General features: G+C 38.6%; 1 protein-coding gene across 1 annotated transcript in view; it reads right to left on the bottom strand.

The window, feature by feature from the left end:
• LOC101530870 (transmembrane serine protease 11F) overlaps positions 1 to 13,895 on the bottom strand; it is a 57,033-nt gene that overhangs the window by 18,126 nt on the left and 25,012 nt on the right. Inside the window, exons 3-6 of the mRNA XM_058667259.1 lie at positions 12,830 to 12,948; positions 3,634 to 3,701; positions 1,988 to 2,151; positions 299 to 337 (exon numbers count right to left, since the gene is read on the bottom strand). Of these exons, the coding sequence (XP_058523242.1) occupies positions 299 to 337; positions 1,988 to 2,151; positions 3,634 to 3,701; positions 12,830 to 12,948 (390 nt within the window). The remainder of the gene's footprint in view (positions 1 to 298; positions 338 to 1,987; positions 2,152 to 3,633; positions 3,702 to 12,829; positions 12,949 to 13,895) is intronic.

Here is a 13,895-nt window from a genome sequence, read left to right as displayed (position 1 = left end):
CCACATTGGAGTATCTGGATCTTATTTGGCTTTCTTGCTAATACAGACCCTGGGAAGTAGTAGCTCGAGAAATATGTGCAGGAAGCACGGATAAGTGAGTTCTTGGAGTTCTAGTTGTTGGCCCAGCCCAACCCTGGGCATTCTGGGCATATGGGAGGGAAATCAGCAGATGCTAAATTCTCTTTCTTTCTGTCTCTGCCTCTCATATATTATTTTTTAACTTTTGTAAGCTGGGTGAGTTGTCCCTCATGATCTCTGCTATGAAATGATCAGATTAATTGTGCATTGTTAAACTTACGACTACTGAGAAGATTCCGCATCTTTTTACTGTCAATAGCTGTAATAAAAAAAACATGAATTAGTTGATAAAAAATATATTCCCATTTTATGTTATTTTATTTAAATGGTCATAACTAGAAATGCTTATAGTCTAAAATGTCCATATTCTACAAGGGCATTCAATTTTTCATAAGCATGCATTATATATGGGATCTTAATAAAGTACATGGAAAATATGAAAAAGCGATGCATAATTTTCAAAATTTTTTTCACCAATATAAACTCATCTTTAAATATCATTTTTCCAAAAAAACCCCTTTTGAAGTGCATTTTACATAGCCCTCAGCATTGATTTGGGGTACATATTGTATAATTTTGATTTAAAGTAAAATCAGAGGCTCTTGATTTTCAGACTTTTCTTTAGAAACAGTAAAAAAAATTAGGAAACAAAGAGTAAGGGTAAATATGGTCACTTTCCTTGGGGCTTACATATATATAACTTGAGGAAACAACTTTCTGTTCTGAGCCTAGTGGGTGCTGACCAGGCTTTTGGGTTTAGGCCTATCCCTTTGCCAGCATTCCTGGGAGCTACCGGCATTACACATGTCCCAAGGCTTACAACACCAGGACCAGGAAAGAGTAGGAATGTAGTCAAAGAAAGTTGAGGAGACATCTGCAACATCTTTCCCCCAACAAATGTATCCATTCGGCTCATTTTAAGTCAGCTACATTTAACTTTGCTTGATTTGGCGACCATTTATTCTATTTATTTGTCAAAATGGAAATGGAGAATTATGCAGTGATTTTCCTCAGAAACATGAGTTTCCTCCCATAGGGCCCTTAATTAAACCTGAGCTAAAACTGATAATGATAGGCTAACAGGCGAAAATGTACACCCTTGTTTAATAAAAGCTTGTCATGATATGAAGGTTTCAGAAATGAAGATGTATAGATCCAGGGAAAGGTATTTAGGTTTAAGTTTAATGCAGAGTGGACAACTGTGTACTGTAGGAGAGCACAGGGATGAAAGGCTGTGCTCTAATGATGACGGACTGCGGGGCAAGCCGCACCAGTGCCTGTCTGTTCAGATGTGTGTGTGTGTGTGTGTGTGTGTGTGTGTGTGTGTGTGTGTGTGCTGTGTAGCATTCCTTCCTCCTGGGTACATGACGGTGCCCCTTTGGAAAGAGGGTCCTTATGATGACACCTTCACAGAAAAGCAGGGGAAGTTAGAGTAATGTGTCTAGGTTATGTGGTTTCCTATGGGGAAGACAAAGTCTGGTTTTTATCATTGACCTTCGGAAGAAAGGAAAGTAGGAGAAAGGAGGACAGCAGATATTTTCTTCCCAGAACTGGTCAGTTTCCTTCAGTTCGAAGTACACAAGGCAAAGCCAGTTCTCCGGAGCACTGGAGCATTTTGTTCTAAATCCTGAAACTGGATAGAGGGATGCAATCCCCAGTCTCCACCACAGATTACCTAGGTATTTCTCTATTTAATGAAAGACATCTATGGCCACAGAAAACACACACAGTTAAAGTTTTGTTATGGAATATAATCGCAAAATGTAGCTATTTGGGTTTTAAAACAATGTATTAAAGGTTAATATGCATGTCCAACAAGGCAGAAATATTTTTAAGATTATATATATTTATAGAATATATGTGATATTTCAATATGTGCCAACAAACAGATTAGGAAAAAAAGACTTACGTGTGAGGTTAAAAGATGGTTTGCTTATAGTCAAAGGCAACTGCTTGATCTTCATATTTTGGTATAAAGTCCTTTCAATTTTTTTCTTGACTCTCTCAACACTATCAGTAGATGAGTATCGAAACATGAGCACCATGAGAACTTGCACACCTTGTTCATCTGGACTGAAGAGAAAGAAATCAGTGAGTAATATCATTTCTCCAACATGAACCATTTTTATCAATTAGGACTCTTACTGAATTTAAAGAAACATAATGGATGGTATGAAAGTATCATCCTTTCACATTATCTCTGGACATAAAGAATGGGAGTGGCTGCAAATGTTCAGAGTGTCATCAGCCTTGTAGAAGATACAAAAACATGACGTATGCATATGGGGGCTCATGGTGTGACTTAATGGAGAAAGTCACAGCTTGGGATGCTGACATCCCATGTGGTCACCTGTATGTGTCCCAGCTGCTCCGTTTTCAGCTTCTCTGCCTGCTAATGTCTTGGGAAAGCAGGGGAAGGTGTCCCAAGTGCTTGAGACCCTGCCACCCATGGAAAGGATCCAAATGAAGCTCCTGGCTCTGGCTTCAGCGTGGCCCAGCCCTGAAAGTTACAGCTACTTGGGGAATGAAGCAGTGGATGGAAGTTTCACCTCTCTTTGTCTCTTCATCTCTGTAACTCTGTTTTTCAAGTAAATAAATAACTCTTTAAAAAATAAAAATAAGAATTACTGCATAGCATATTTACCTAGGAAATTGCTCTCTGTGTTTACTTAACTGAGTTTAGTGGGATTTGAGGGAGCATGTTTTCACAAATTATGCTTTATGTAAATCTTTAAAATTAGATTTTTAAGACATTTTGGACAATATTTGTAGCCATGATTATTATTGTTCAGAGCAGTGGGGCAGAAACCATGACTGTGCTGTTGAACTCATTTCCTTTGCCTGCTGAGTGCAGAGTTGAATTTCATTTCCTATTTTCTCCTGAAATAATCAAAATTCCCTAATGAATTCTGTCTACAGGAATGTGGGCAGACACGATGCCCTGTGCATCCAGATCTGGCACCTAAGGAGCCTTTCATACTATTTTCCTGTCTATGCTGTTCCTTGGTCCTCAACTAGATGTAGGAGATCCCTTGGGATGCTCTGCTCCACAATCCCTACCCTGCCCATTCCTTGTCCACTTCTGACTTTGTCCTGTACCATGATTACATCAAAGCACTGATGTTTTAAGGTTTACTGGTCAGTCAATAAACACCCAAATAAAATTACATGAAGTAATGATAGCAAAAATGCACTGGCATTAAAGGAGACCCTTATTACAGAGAAACATAATCTGATAGTTATCAGCTTAACAGGAGGAAATCAAAGGTAACAATTTTTCTCCAACTTAAGGGCAGAGATGTGTAAGCAGCAGCATCTCTTTTCTTCATCTATTTCTGCAGCATTTTCTCCCTAGTAGCTGGGACTTTCTTGTTGTAAAGCAGTCTACATCCTCCTGTAGAGTGAAGGATACAGTTGGGTAGTCTGGCTCACGTCGCTTGACATTTATGAAGCCTTTGTGTTGACACAGAGATATATACAAGGCAGCTAAGCAATTATGTTGGTAAAAACCCATCCTAATATTAAAGGTGTCAGGCTGCAAAGCAGTTCACATACCTTAATTTAATAACATGTGATTTGATGAACCGTCCTCCCCCAGAAGAACGTCGAAATAGCCTAGATATCTGATTAACAAAAACAAACACCAACAAATTTCACTTGTTGTTATCTCGAGACTGGAGGTAAAGTCAAAAGTCTAGTTTATTCAAGTGGTTTAACTTCTAGCAGTAATACGAAATCTGAATTCTAATCATAACAATCTTAACAAAATTATTCAATCTCACCAAGTCTTTGTAAAGTGACATGATCACTTTAGCTGCCTCATTGAATTAACTTGGAAATTAAATTAAATTTAATAATGCATTTCACACCTTGTATGATATCTAGTAAATTACTGACACTGTTAGTCTTAAGTGTCGTGTAATTTGACGTATGAGCTATTTTTTTAAGACAGCACCTTATTTTTTCAAAGAAAGCTGACCTCTGGTTTGCTCATTCCCCAAGATGTCATTTATTTCATTACTGATACCAATGGGTTGATTTCTGAAATGATTCTGTGATTACCAGATCATTTGACATAATTTGTGATATCTGCCATGTGACTAACTTTTTAGACATCTCTCTACAGCATCTCTTTCACAACTGGTATTGGAGTTGGGAATGAACGTCACCACACTCCAAGTCATCAGCATTTCATGATTCAGCCATTCCAGTCTGAACCACTGAAGGATCGTGAATTTTCAATGAACTATCTCTTAAATGATCCTGATTCCCAAAAGGCAACCTAGGCAACACATGAGCCACTGACTGTACAGAGAGAGAAATAAACAAATAAAGCTGGATAAACAACAGCATTTGATAAGAGAATATGCCACTTCCCTGGGGGAGGAAAGAGGCTCATTTTATGTAAAGAATACTAAAAAATATTAACAGCAGGGAAAATCAAATTTACATGATTATTTATGTATTAGACTAAATTAGAAGTAATTGTAATGTCATGGATACTGACATAAGAGTCAACCCCAGGCCCAGCACAGTGGCCTAGTGGCTAAAGTCCTCGCCTTGCATACACTGGGATCCTACATGGGTGCTGGTTCTTATCCCGGCAGCTCCACTTCCCATCCAGCTCCCTGCTTGTGGTCTGGGAAAGTAGTCAAGGACGGGCCAAAACCTTGGGACGCTGCACCCGTGTGGGAGACCTGGAGGAAGTTCCTGGCTCCTGGGTCCTGGCTCTGGATCGGCACAGCACCGGCTGTTGTGCTCACTTGGAGAGTGATTCATCGGACGGAAGATCTTCCTCTCTGTCTCTCCTCCTCTCTGTGTATCTGACTTTGTAATAAAAATAAATAAATGCTTTTTTTTAAAAGAGTTAACTCCAAAACAAGTCTCCCCCAATTAGTACATCTTCTAGAAAGAAGAAATATGGCCTTCCTTCTTTACAATAGCCCTTCCTAAACTTGTAATATGCCCCACAGATTTTACTTCATAAATGCTGAATCTCCTTCCTACGGTCCAGTTACAACATCTCTTTAGAAACATGTGCCTGGGCATCATCAGCATGGTTATGTGGTCCACCTCCGTCTGTCTCCCCTTGAATCCCAGCAACTATGATGTCACCTTGAGTACAAATCCTGGGTATATTATACTCCTGCTTCAAGTTTAAGATCTTCAGTGTGGGCACCACATCTTACCCCTTCACTAACTTGCATTTTGCCCTGTCCAACCATCAAAGCCTCCTTCTTCCCTTCAAAATTTTTAATATGTCTATATTACAAGATCTTATATGACAGTAACTACTTTATGTTCTGGTCCAAAGGAAAGTGAGGAAAAACTTTCCAATGTACGTATTAAATTATGATCAGTAAAATTTTATTAAGAGATATTGAGGTAGTTATATGCAATGTAATTATATGATTGGGGAGACAGTACTGCATGGGCAAGGGAAGTTTCTAGCCAAGGAGCAAGAAGGGAGTTACTAAATAAAAGAAAAAAGTGCCAAGTGAAACAACAGGGGTGAGAGTATTCTGGCTTAACTAACAGAGCAAAACTCTTGTTGATGGCAGGCCAGACCAATCTGACATCTCCTGGTGGCTGGTGGAGGAAGAGGAACTTGATTAGCTATAAGACAGCAGGAGTAGATTCTAACTTGACTTAGCAGGGTTCCTTGTTAAAACTGAATTTTACAAGGAAATAAGCAGAACGTTCTGGATCCTAACTACAGCTGACCACGCAAAGAAGCTTTGTCAGTGGGAAGAAAGGTTCAGGTCACAAATCTGTTCATGGAACTTAACCTTATAAATGACAACATCTTTAGACATTGCCCTCGTTGCTTCCATGGTTCACAGGACTAAAGAGATTGTCCTCTAAAGATAACTAGTATTGTAACCATTTTCAGGGAAGTTTAGGTAATGTTTACAGTTTTCATCCGGGAATTTAGTAACATGATATTCAGTTCAAACTATTGCTTACATAATTGCATTTTATTGATCCAAACCTAAGTCATTATATCAGCAATTATTCCATTTAAAATAAGATAGTCTGCAAGCTGAACGTAAAATGAGGAAAATGTTCACCTTAAAATTAGAGACCAACTGTTGTCCTTGGTTTGAACTCTAGTATTAGAAAATGAAACAACATTTTTGAAGCATTACCTGTGACTCTGTCTAAAGAAGCTGATACCCACCCAATGATTGTTATTTGGCAAGTTTGAGCTTGTAAGTTTCCTCCAACTGGGAACTGCATGCAAATTAAGCACTCAAGAAAGATTAGGAATTATTTGTGCCAGTAGGGAATCCCTTTGAGGTCCACCCATGAAATTAAAGCAGGCAAGTTGTGCAGAGTCCCTTTCCTGTCAGTCAGGGAAATGTGTATCAGCAGAGGGCAAAGGCACCAACAAATCATCCATCCTGGTTTTGTTCCAGGAAAGCTTTCTGCTAACTCCAAGGGATTTTCCTTCCCTTGAACTCCTGAAATAATGACCATTCCAGTCATGCTTTTTGACAGTTGTGTGCTGCACTGTGGCGGATCTTATCTACAATCTGCAGAGAAACCAGAGTATAGGCAGGTCTTATCTAATCACCATTTTGTTATCTAAATTTTTCATTTTACGTTTTTTTCCAGGCGTAAATTTCTGTACACCAACCATTCTATAAGCTCCTCTAAGGAAGGAACCATACATTCCTAACCTTGGCTTTATCATTTTGCATGAGATAGCTGTAGAATACCCATTTGATTAAGGACTGATTCTCTAGATATGGCTTATTTTAACAGCATGAAAAAAAAAAGCTGGCTTTTATTCTCCTGCAGAAAGCTTTCAGCATATCCTGCCTCTTTCTTCTCTTTTGCTGTTTTCTTAATCATTCAGGATGATAAGCTAGAGGGTCCCCAAGGTTTAATTAACTGTAATAGGTAGATAAAGACGAGAGAACACAAAGATGTAGGACTCAGACTCAGAATGGACATATTGACAGTCTCTATGCAACAAGACATTCATTTGGAAAGGCAATTAATAGAGTGGAATCATACTGAATAATCACTAGGAGACTATAACAGAGAAGGGTTGGAAGTTGGAGGTAGCTCTAAGATGAACAGGAATCAGCAACAAAAAGAGCAGAGCCATGAAATAATGTTCTAGGTGGAGGGAACCGATTGTGCAAGGAATCCCAAAGAAGGTCAATAGATAGAGCATGTGAAGGAGGAGGGTGTAAATGTGGGCGGAGTCAGAGCAAAGCCTGCAGGTGCAAGGGCATTTTATTCCAAGTTTAAGCAAAAGAATAAAAATGTGTTTCCTAAAGATCTTTCTGGTTGTGGTAACAATTTGCAGTTACTTCTTTGAAGCATGATGCCGGCTAGATTTAGCTAGGTCTAGGATGGACATCATGATTTGGTAGGAGAAACATAACTTTTGAATAATTAGGCATGAGGATGATGGAAAAGAAAATATTCTGGCAACTAGGAAGATACTGACATTATTTGTTACGTGAAAAACAATCAGGGACATGAGAATCTGAGAGGGAGAAACCTTCAAGAAGTGAACTAGGAAATGGTAACTTCAAGAAATCTGCGAGATTCAAGTAGAAAGGTTAAACAGATTATTGCAGGAAAAAGAGTAGCTTAGTTACATTCTTGTAGACTCAACACAGCTGAATTTTCCCCCTTGTCTCATCTCCTGCAAGAGTGGCACAGCTTGATTCTTGTGCTCACAGTGCAGTGATGGGGTAAGTGTTCCAAAATGAATCAGACCGAAAGCCAGATTGTTTCTTCAAACTTCCCAAAAAGGAAAATTACGGAAAACTGTCCTTCTCACTTTAGTTACTACCTTGGGAAAATGTAAATATCAAGTAAATATTAGGTAACTCATTTGCCACATCGAGACTAATAGAAAGAATGAAATCCTGAGAACAATGTTATGGCCCTTTCTAAAGCCGGATGAGTCTCTGTATTTCTGCAATAGCCTTCACTGCACTGTCTATCTATCTATCTATCTATCTATCTATCTATCTATCTATCTATCTATCTATCTTTCAATCATTTATCTATTCATTCATCCATTACCTGTCCACCATCAATTTCTCTAATATCTATTGCTTGTGGTGATTCATCAAGGAAATGCAATTTAGTTTTTCCCTTGAGGTTATGAGTAAACTTAATTCACTTAGACATGTGATGAAAGAATTGAAGCAGAAACTTACTCTACTGAATTTGCAAGTTCAGTGGGCAGGTGCATCCCTGTTTCTGTAAGTGGTGGCTGATAGCATCTGATACCCGAACTTCTCCAGCAGGTTGCTCTTGCCTGACATGAGCACTGGTCCAGTGATGCTGGGAGGTTTGCTCTACCTTACCAGGGCAGCCCTTTTTGGTACAACATCAATATCATGGTACCTATTCTTCTGTGTAGAGTCTCTTCTGTGATGGAGTCTAGCCTTCAAGTATCCCATAGAAATCTGACAAAAGTGTCACTGTTGAAAACACTTACTGTCTGTCATCGACCTTTGCCCTTTCCTGCTGTCCTGTTATCAATGAAAGAGAAATTGGCTCCTCAAAGTGATGCGTATGTTTCAACTCTGAAGTCTTCGTATTAACATTTGAGGGACTTAGGGTGGAGACTTCATTCAGCTACACTGTCTGAGCAGTGGATTTGGTGGGATATCTTTTGGTCATTGGGGGCTTGCTCTCAGAAGGTAGTATTTGCAAGAAACTTGGTTATTTGAGCTAGGTGCAGCCTATATTCTCTCTCTGTTTCCTAGCTTCCTGTGTGATAGTTCCTTTGCATCTACTCTGCTTTGAACAACCTCCTCCATCTGCTGGCTAATGTGACCAGCTGATCCTAAATTGAAGCAAACCTGTATGTTCTCAAGATTATGTTTCTGCAGATAACTGCAGAAAATTGGTGTGGGGAAGTGAGGGCATCACTAGTAACTATAGCTAAAGATGTGAAAGTTTTGGAATTTATGTGTCAGGGAAGGTTAAACGGAGAGTTTTCATCAACGCTGAAGAGGGCCAGAAGACCTGATTACAGGTGGAAATATTGACAGCAAAGGTCTTGTTGATAAGGATCCTCTGGGGAATTGCACTACCACCCTGACTACGCTGTGGGGCTGCGTCCCTGCTCTGGCTTGTTTGATGGAGGAAACTTCAAGGTGGCAACATGTTCCAGGATACAGTAAGAGCGTATGTAATTTCACAGTGAGAAACAGGAATAAAAGGGAGCAGAACAGAAGGATTTGGTCAAGGAAGGGATGAAGAAAAAGTTCACTGGGAACAGGAAAGTGACACTTGTTAAAGGGATTACTGCAAGTGAAAGGGAGCTACATGGAAATGGGTCAGACAATGAGAGGAACACCCCAGGGGGCATTTCAGAGATCTTACAGCCTGCCCCAGGAGAGGCTAAAAGTGCAACTTTGTTTTTCTGTAACCTGCCAGGGAAAAGTTTCCAGGAAGGAACCCAGGGTGTTCCAGTGCCCCACGATTCCTCTGGATTTGGGCTCCCTGACTTCAGATGTGCCTCATGCTGACAGCACATTTTAGTGTTGTTCACATAATACTGATTTTGTCAGGACGAAGAATGCTAGAGTTCTGGGCTCATGGGAGTTCCTAGTGAGACTTAAAAAGAAAGCCTGGAAGACAGGGAGAGTTGTGCTATGAGGTTTGTGCACATGTGAGGAGTAATGAAGATGAAATTCCAGAAAAGCAGATGGGCCAGTAACATCTGCCAGTAACACTGGCTAAGAAACGTTGCACATTATTAGGTGCGGCCTCAGAGAGCAGTTCTGTGGGCAAAATGTGACAGCACCATGATGACATAGAAGCCTCCACCTAGATTTCAAAGTGGCCGGGACATATGTCAGTTCCAGGTACATAGTGCCTACAAAGAGTTCGCATCAGGTCAGCATTTAGTGGAACTGCAGAGATGAGATTTCTTCCCTGAGAACTGAAGCATGAACTATGACCCCAGAATTGTAGGGCTGGGGCAGTCCAAGCCATTGGAAGCCCTGTGTGCCTATGATGCAACATTTTCCCTATTCGTTTTAGGTGTTGCTATAGCCCTAAGAAATGCATCTTTCCTTTCCTGCTTTTTACATTTTAACCAAATAAAGCCCAATGACTAATCCTGTGACTTATTTATGACTAGTCCTGTGACTTGTCTTGTGACTAATGTGGTGATTTTTGTACTAGTCTTGTGAATAATGTTTGTATAAGAATTTCGAAAACTAATTGAAAGGAAAATACTAGCATGCCAGATCTCACATTCCAGCTGAGCAAGACATTTGCAACCACTAACTACAATAAGCTTAGGTTTGTACCAAAGAAACCTGTACTTGACCAGTGCCAGGATAACATAGAGTACATCTTAAAAACACCCCCGGTATTCAGCTCACTAGACATTTATTACTATTATTATTATTATTACTACTATTATGAACTCCTGTGGCTACCCCTTTGCTGAAAAAAAATTTCCTGCTGATTAAACAGAGTCATTTTCATCCAGAGATGCACTCTTTCCCCTGACTGCTTAAATAAGCCATGTGTCTTATTAGCTACTCACTTCTGGTGCTTTCAATGTCAGTGCAGTGGTGAGCAGCTAAAGACTGATTTCTTGAAGTAACGTTGCTTTGATCCTTTAAGTCCTTTCCATTCCCTTGTTTCCCCGATTGAAATGGAAATATACACTCCTTATCTGCCTCTCCACAGCATCTTGGGAGTAACTACTTTTGGTTTGTTTTTTCCTTAGTTTCACAGCTAAGAGATTTTTACCTGAGTGTCAGCTGAGATTATTGACTATGAACTTTTAAAGTAATGTTGGGGGCCCAGCACGGTAACCTGGCAGCTAGAATCCTCGCCTTGCATGTGCTGGGATCTCATTTGGGCTCTGGCTCTAATCTCAGCAGCCCCACTTCCCATCCGGCTGCTTGCTTGTGGCCTGAGAAAGCAGTAGAGGCCAAAAACCTTAGGGTCCTGCACCTGCACATAAGACCCAGCAGAAGCTCCTGACTCCTGGCTTCAAATCAGCTCAGCTCTAGCAGTTGCGACCGCTTGAGGAGTGAATCAGCAGATGGAAGATGTTCCTCTCAGTCTCCTCCTCTCAGTATATATGACTTTCTAATAAAAAATAAAATAAATCTTAGAAAAAAAGTAATGTTGGACTGAACTTTAAGCCTTCTATGATAACATGATGGCATGTTATATGTGAGAATAACATGATTTTGGGAAAGCAAGGGAGTAGAATGTTGTGAATTAAAGACAACACCCCCTTGTGCTCGCTTCGGCAGCACATATACTAAAGACAAACCCCTACTCTAAACTCACGCAGATACTAACAATGATTTCAAAGTACTAAGGATAGAGAGAAGAGGGTAGGGCACTTGATATCTATGTCTAAAAGGAGCATAGTGAAAGCTCTTTGAACTCAGGATCAAATCTACACAAGTATTTATTAGCTGGAGGTAGAGAACACTATGCATGTAGTTCAGGTTGATTTGGATCAGAAAATGATGCTAGAGATACTACCAGTCAACAATAAACTATGATTTAAACTGTTAGTAATTTCAATCATTAATACATTACTAAAGGTGAATATAACTTTTGTTTCTTGTCCTTTCTAGTCATCAATAAAAAGTAACACCCTTTCAATAAAATAGAAAATTGACAGGATTTTGGGGGTATGGAAGGCACTAAATATTCCTTAAACAAATATATGAACAAATTAATGCATAGACTGATGGTTCAGTGGGGTAAAGGAAAGATGAATGAATGAATCTTAGGATATATTTTTTCACCAACAGTTTCAATAATTATGAAAGTGAAATTCCTGTTTGTTTGGAGAGGAAATGATTTTCCAAACAGTGAAGAAAGTGAATGTGTTAAAGAAACATGAAAGAATGAGAAAATAATCCAGATAGTCCATAGCTCACATGATTAGACTTAAAAGTTTTTGAATTTGCAGCAGATAAGAACCCTTGTCTCCAGCTCCACTCAACCATGGAATAGTGATCAGTAGAGTGAATACAAGGGAGAAGAGAGAGGATGGACAATAAGCAACCAAATACAGACAGAGGAAGTCCCAGTGTTCTGCAAGGTTGCCTGTGGTTCACAATAAGCTATGAACTATTCAATAAGCCAACTAAAGAAAGGATCTCAAAGATTCTAACAGAATGAAATAATGAAAACAACAAATGTTTAGTGTCACTCAAGAAATGAAAAAAATTTATGTTAAATACATGGTATCCTGTAAAGAAATACCATTCAATGTCAACTCAAGAAATTAAAATTTTTTAGGGAGTGCAAAATATTAGCTAACTTTATTTAATCAGCCTTGTTGAATGCATGTATGGACTTACCACATTGTATTCTATTAAAAAAAATCAAAATAGATTCACGTGATGATTAAAAAGTATTAATGCAGATGGCAATTAAAAGTGTTAGCTTATAAAGAGATGTTTTAAAAATAGATATATATATATCTTTCATTCAACAATTTTCTCAGGAATTAATTGCCTGCCTTAATCCATATACATTTAATGGTACACAACATGATTCTAAGCATTTTGTATCAATTAAGTCATTTGTTCTTCTCCATTGTGTGACCTCAATACTACAGTGTCTTCATTTGAGAGGAGAAATTAAAACACAGAGGGATTAAGTTTTTTAAATGCTCACCTTCACAGTACAAATACAAAACAAAACAAAAAACCCAAAAAACAAAAAAAACACACACCCATTTATAAAAACAATTAAAATTGTCTATTGTGCTTACCATTCTTTCAATCTGAACACTTCTTTCCCTAAATTCTCTTGAGGATCTTATTCCATAACTTTCTTTGTATTTGATGTTCGTGATTTTAAAAGAGGCAAGATAATAGAATGATTTATCATCTGAAAGGTAAAATAAAAGAAAGATTTGTAGTTAAATGTGATCAGTTTCTTATTTCCCAATTCTTCACCAGTATCATCAATTAGGCTCCTATAATGCACTTTGTGTTTCATTATTGCAAAAATTATTGCAGATTTTTCCCCTATGGCCATGAACCTAGGAGGCCCAGCTGGACTCTTGGCTTCAGCCTGGCTTAGACCAGGATGTTATGGATACTTGGGAAGTGAACCAGTGGGTGAAGATTTCTCTTTCTCTCTGTCTTACCCTCTTGGTGTCACTTTACTTTTAATATAAATAAATAATTTTTTAAATATATAAAAATTATAATGAATTACTTTTTCAATACAGTCTCCAAAAATGAAACTGTCATCTAGTTTACTCATAAAGATGTGAAGGTTCTGAAATGTTAAGGAAGTCATTTTTATATTATTAACTGAAAAAAATTCATGCTTTTAAAATGCATTTAAAGATTAGACAGCATAAAGAATCAGAATTAGTCAAATTCTGAGTGGAAATTGGATGGATAATGATTTTCCATTAGAACTCACAAACTTGTCTTTGTTTCATGACAAGTGATCAGGAGCTTCACTATGATAGAGGATTTTCTGAGAACTAGGTTCTTCAGTTACTAAAAAAAGAGAAAGAATAAGAAGAAAAGAAAACCTCTCATAATAAGCAGATGTTATAGCTGGGGGGTTTTTGTTTGCTTGTTTTGTTTTTACTATTATTTTACGATGCAGTTCCATAGGCACTGGGATTTCCCTTCCATACTCCAACTGAATACCCTACTCCACCCCATATTATTACAGTAGTATAGTCATTTATAAGTAGCACTAAATTCATCCTTCTGCTATTTAAGTTTATCCTGACATTATAGGAATAGATATTGGCAGAGAGTCCAGCATCCCATTGTCAAGATATATTTAAGAGGGAGTCCATCTTTGATGTG

The sequence above is a fragment of the Ochotona princeps genome, chromosome 7 (assembly GCF_030435755.1).
Source record: "Ochotona princeps isolate mOchPri1 chromosome 7, mOchPri1.hap1, whole genome shotgun sequence".
NCBI lineage: Eukaryota > Metazoa > Chordata > Mammalia > Lagomorpha > Ochotonidae > Ochotona > Ochotona princeps.
Note: the sequence above shows the minus strand (reverse complement) of the source record. Positions and strands in the feature narration are given on the sequence as shown.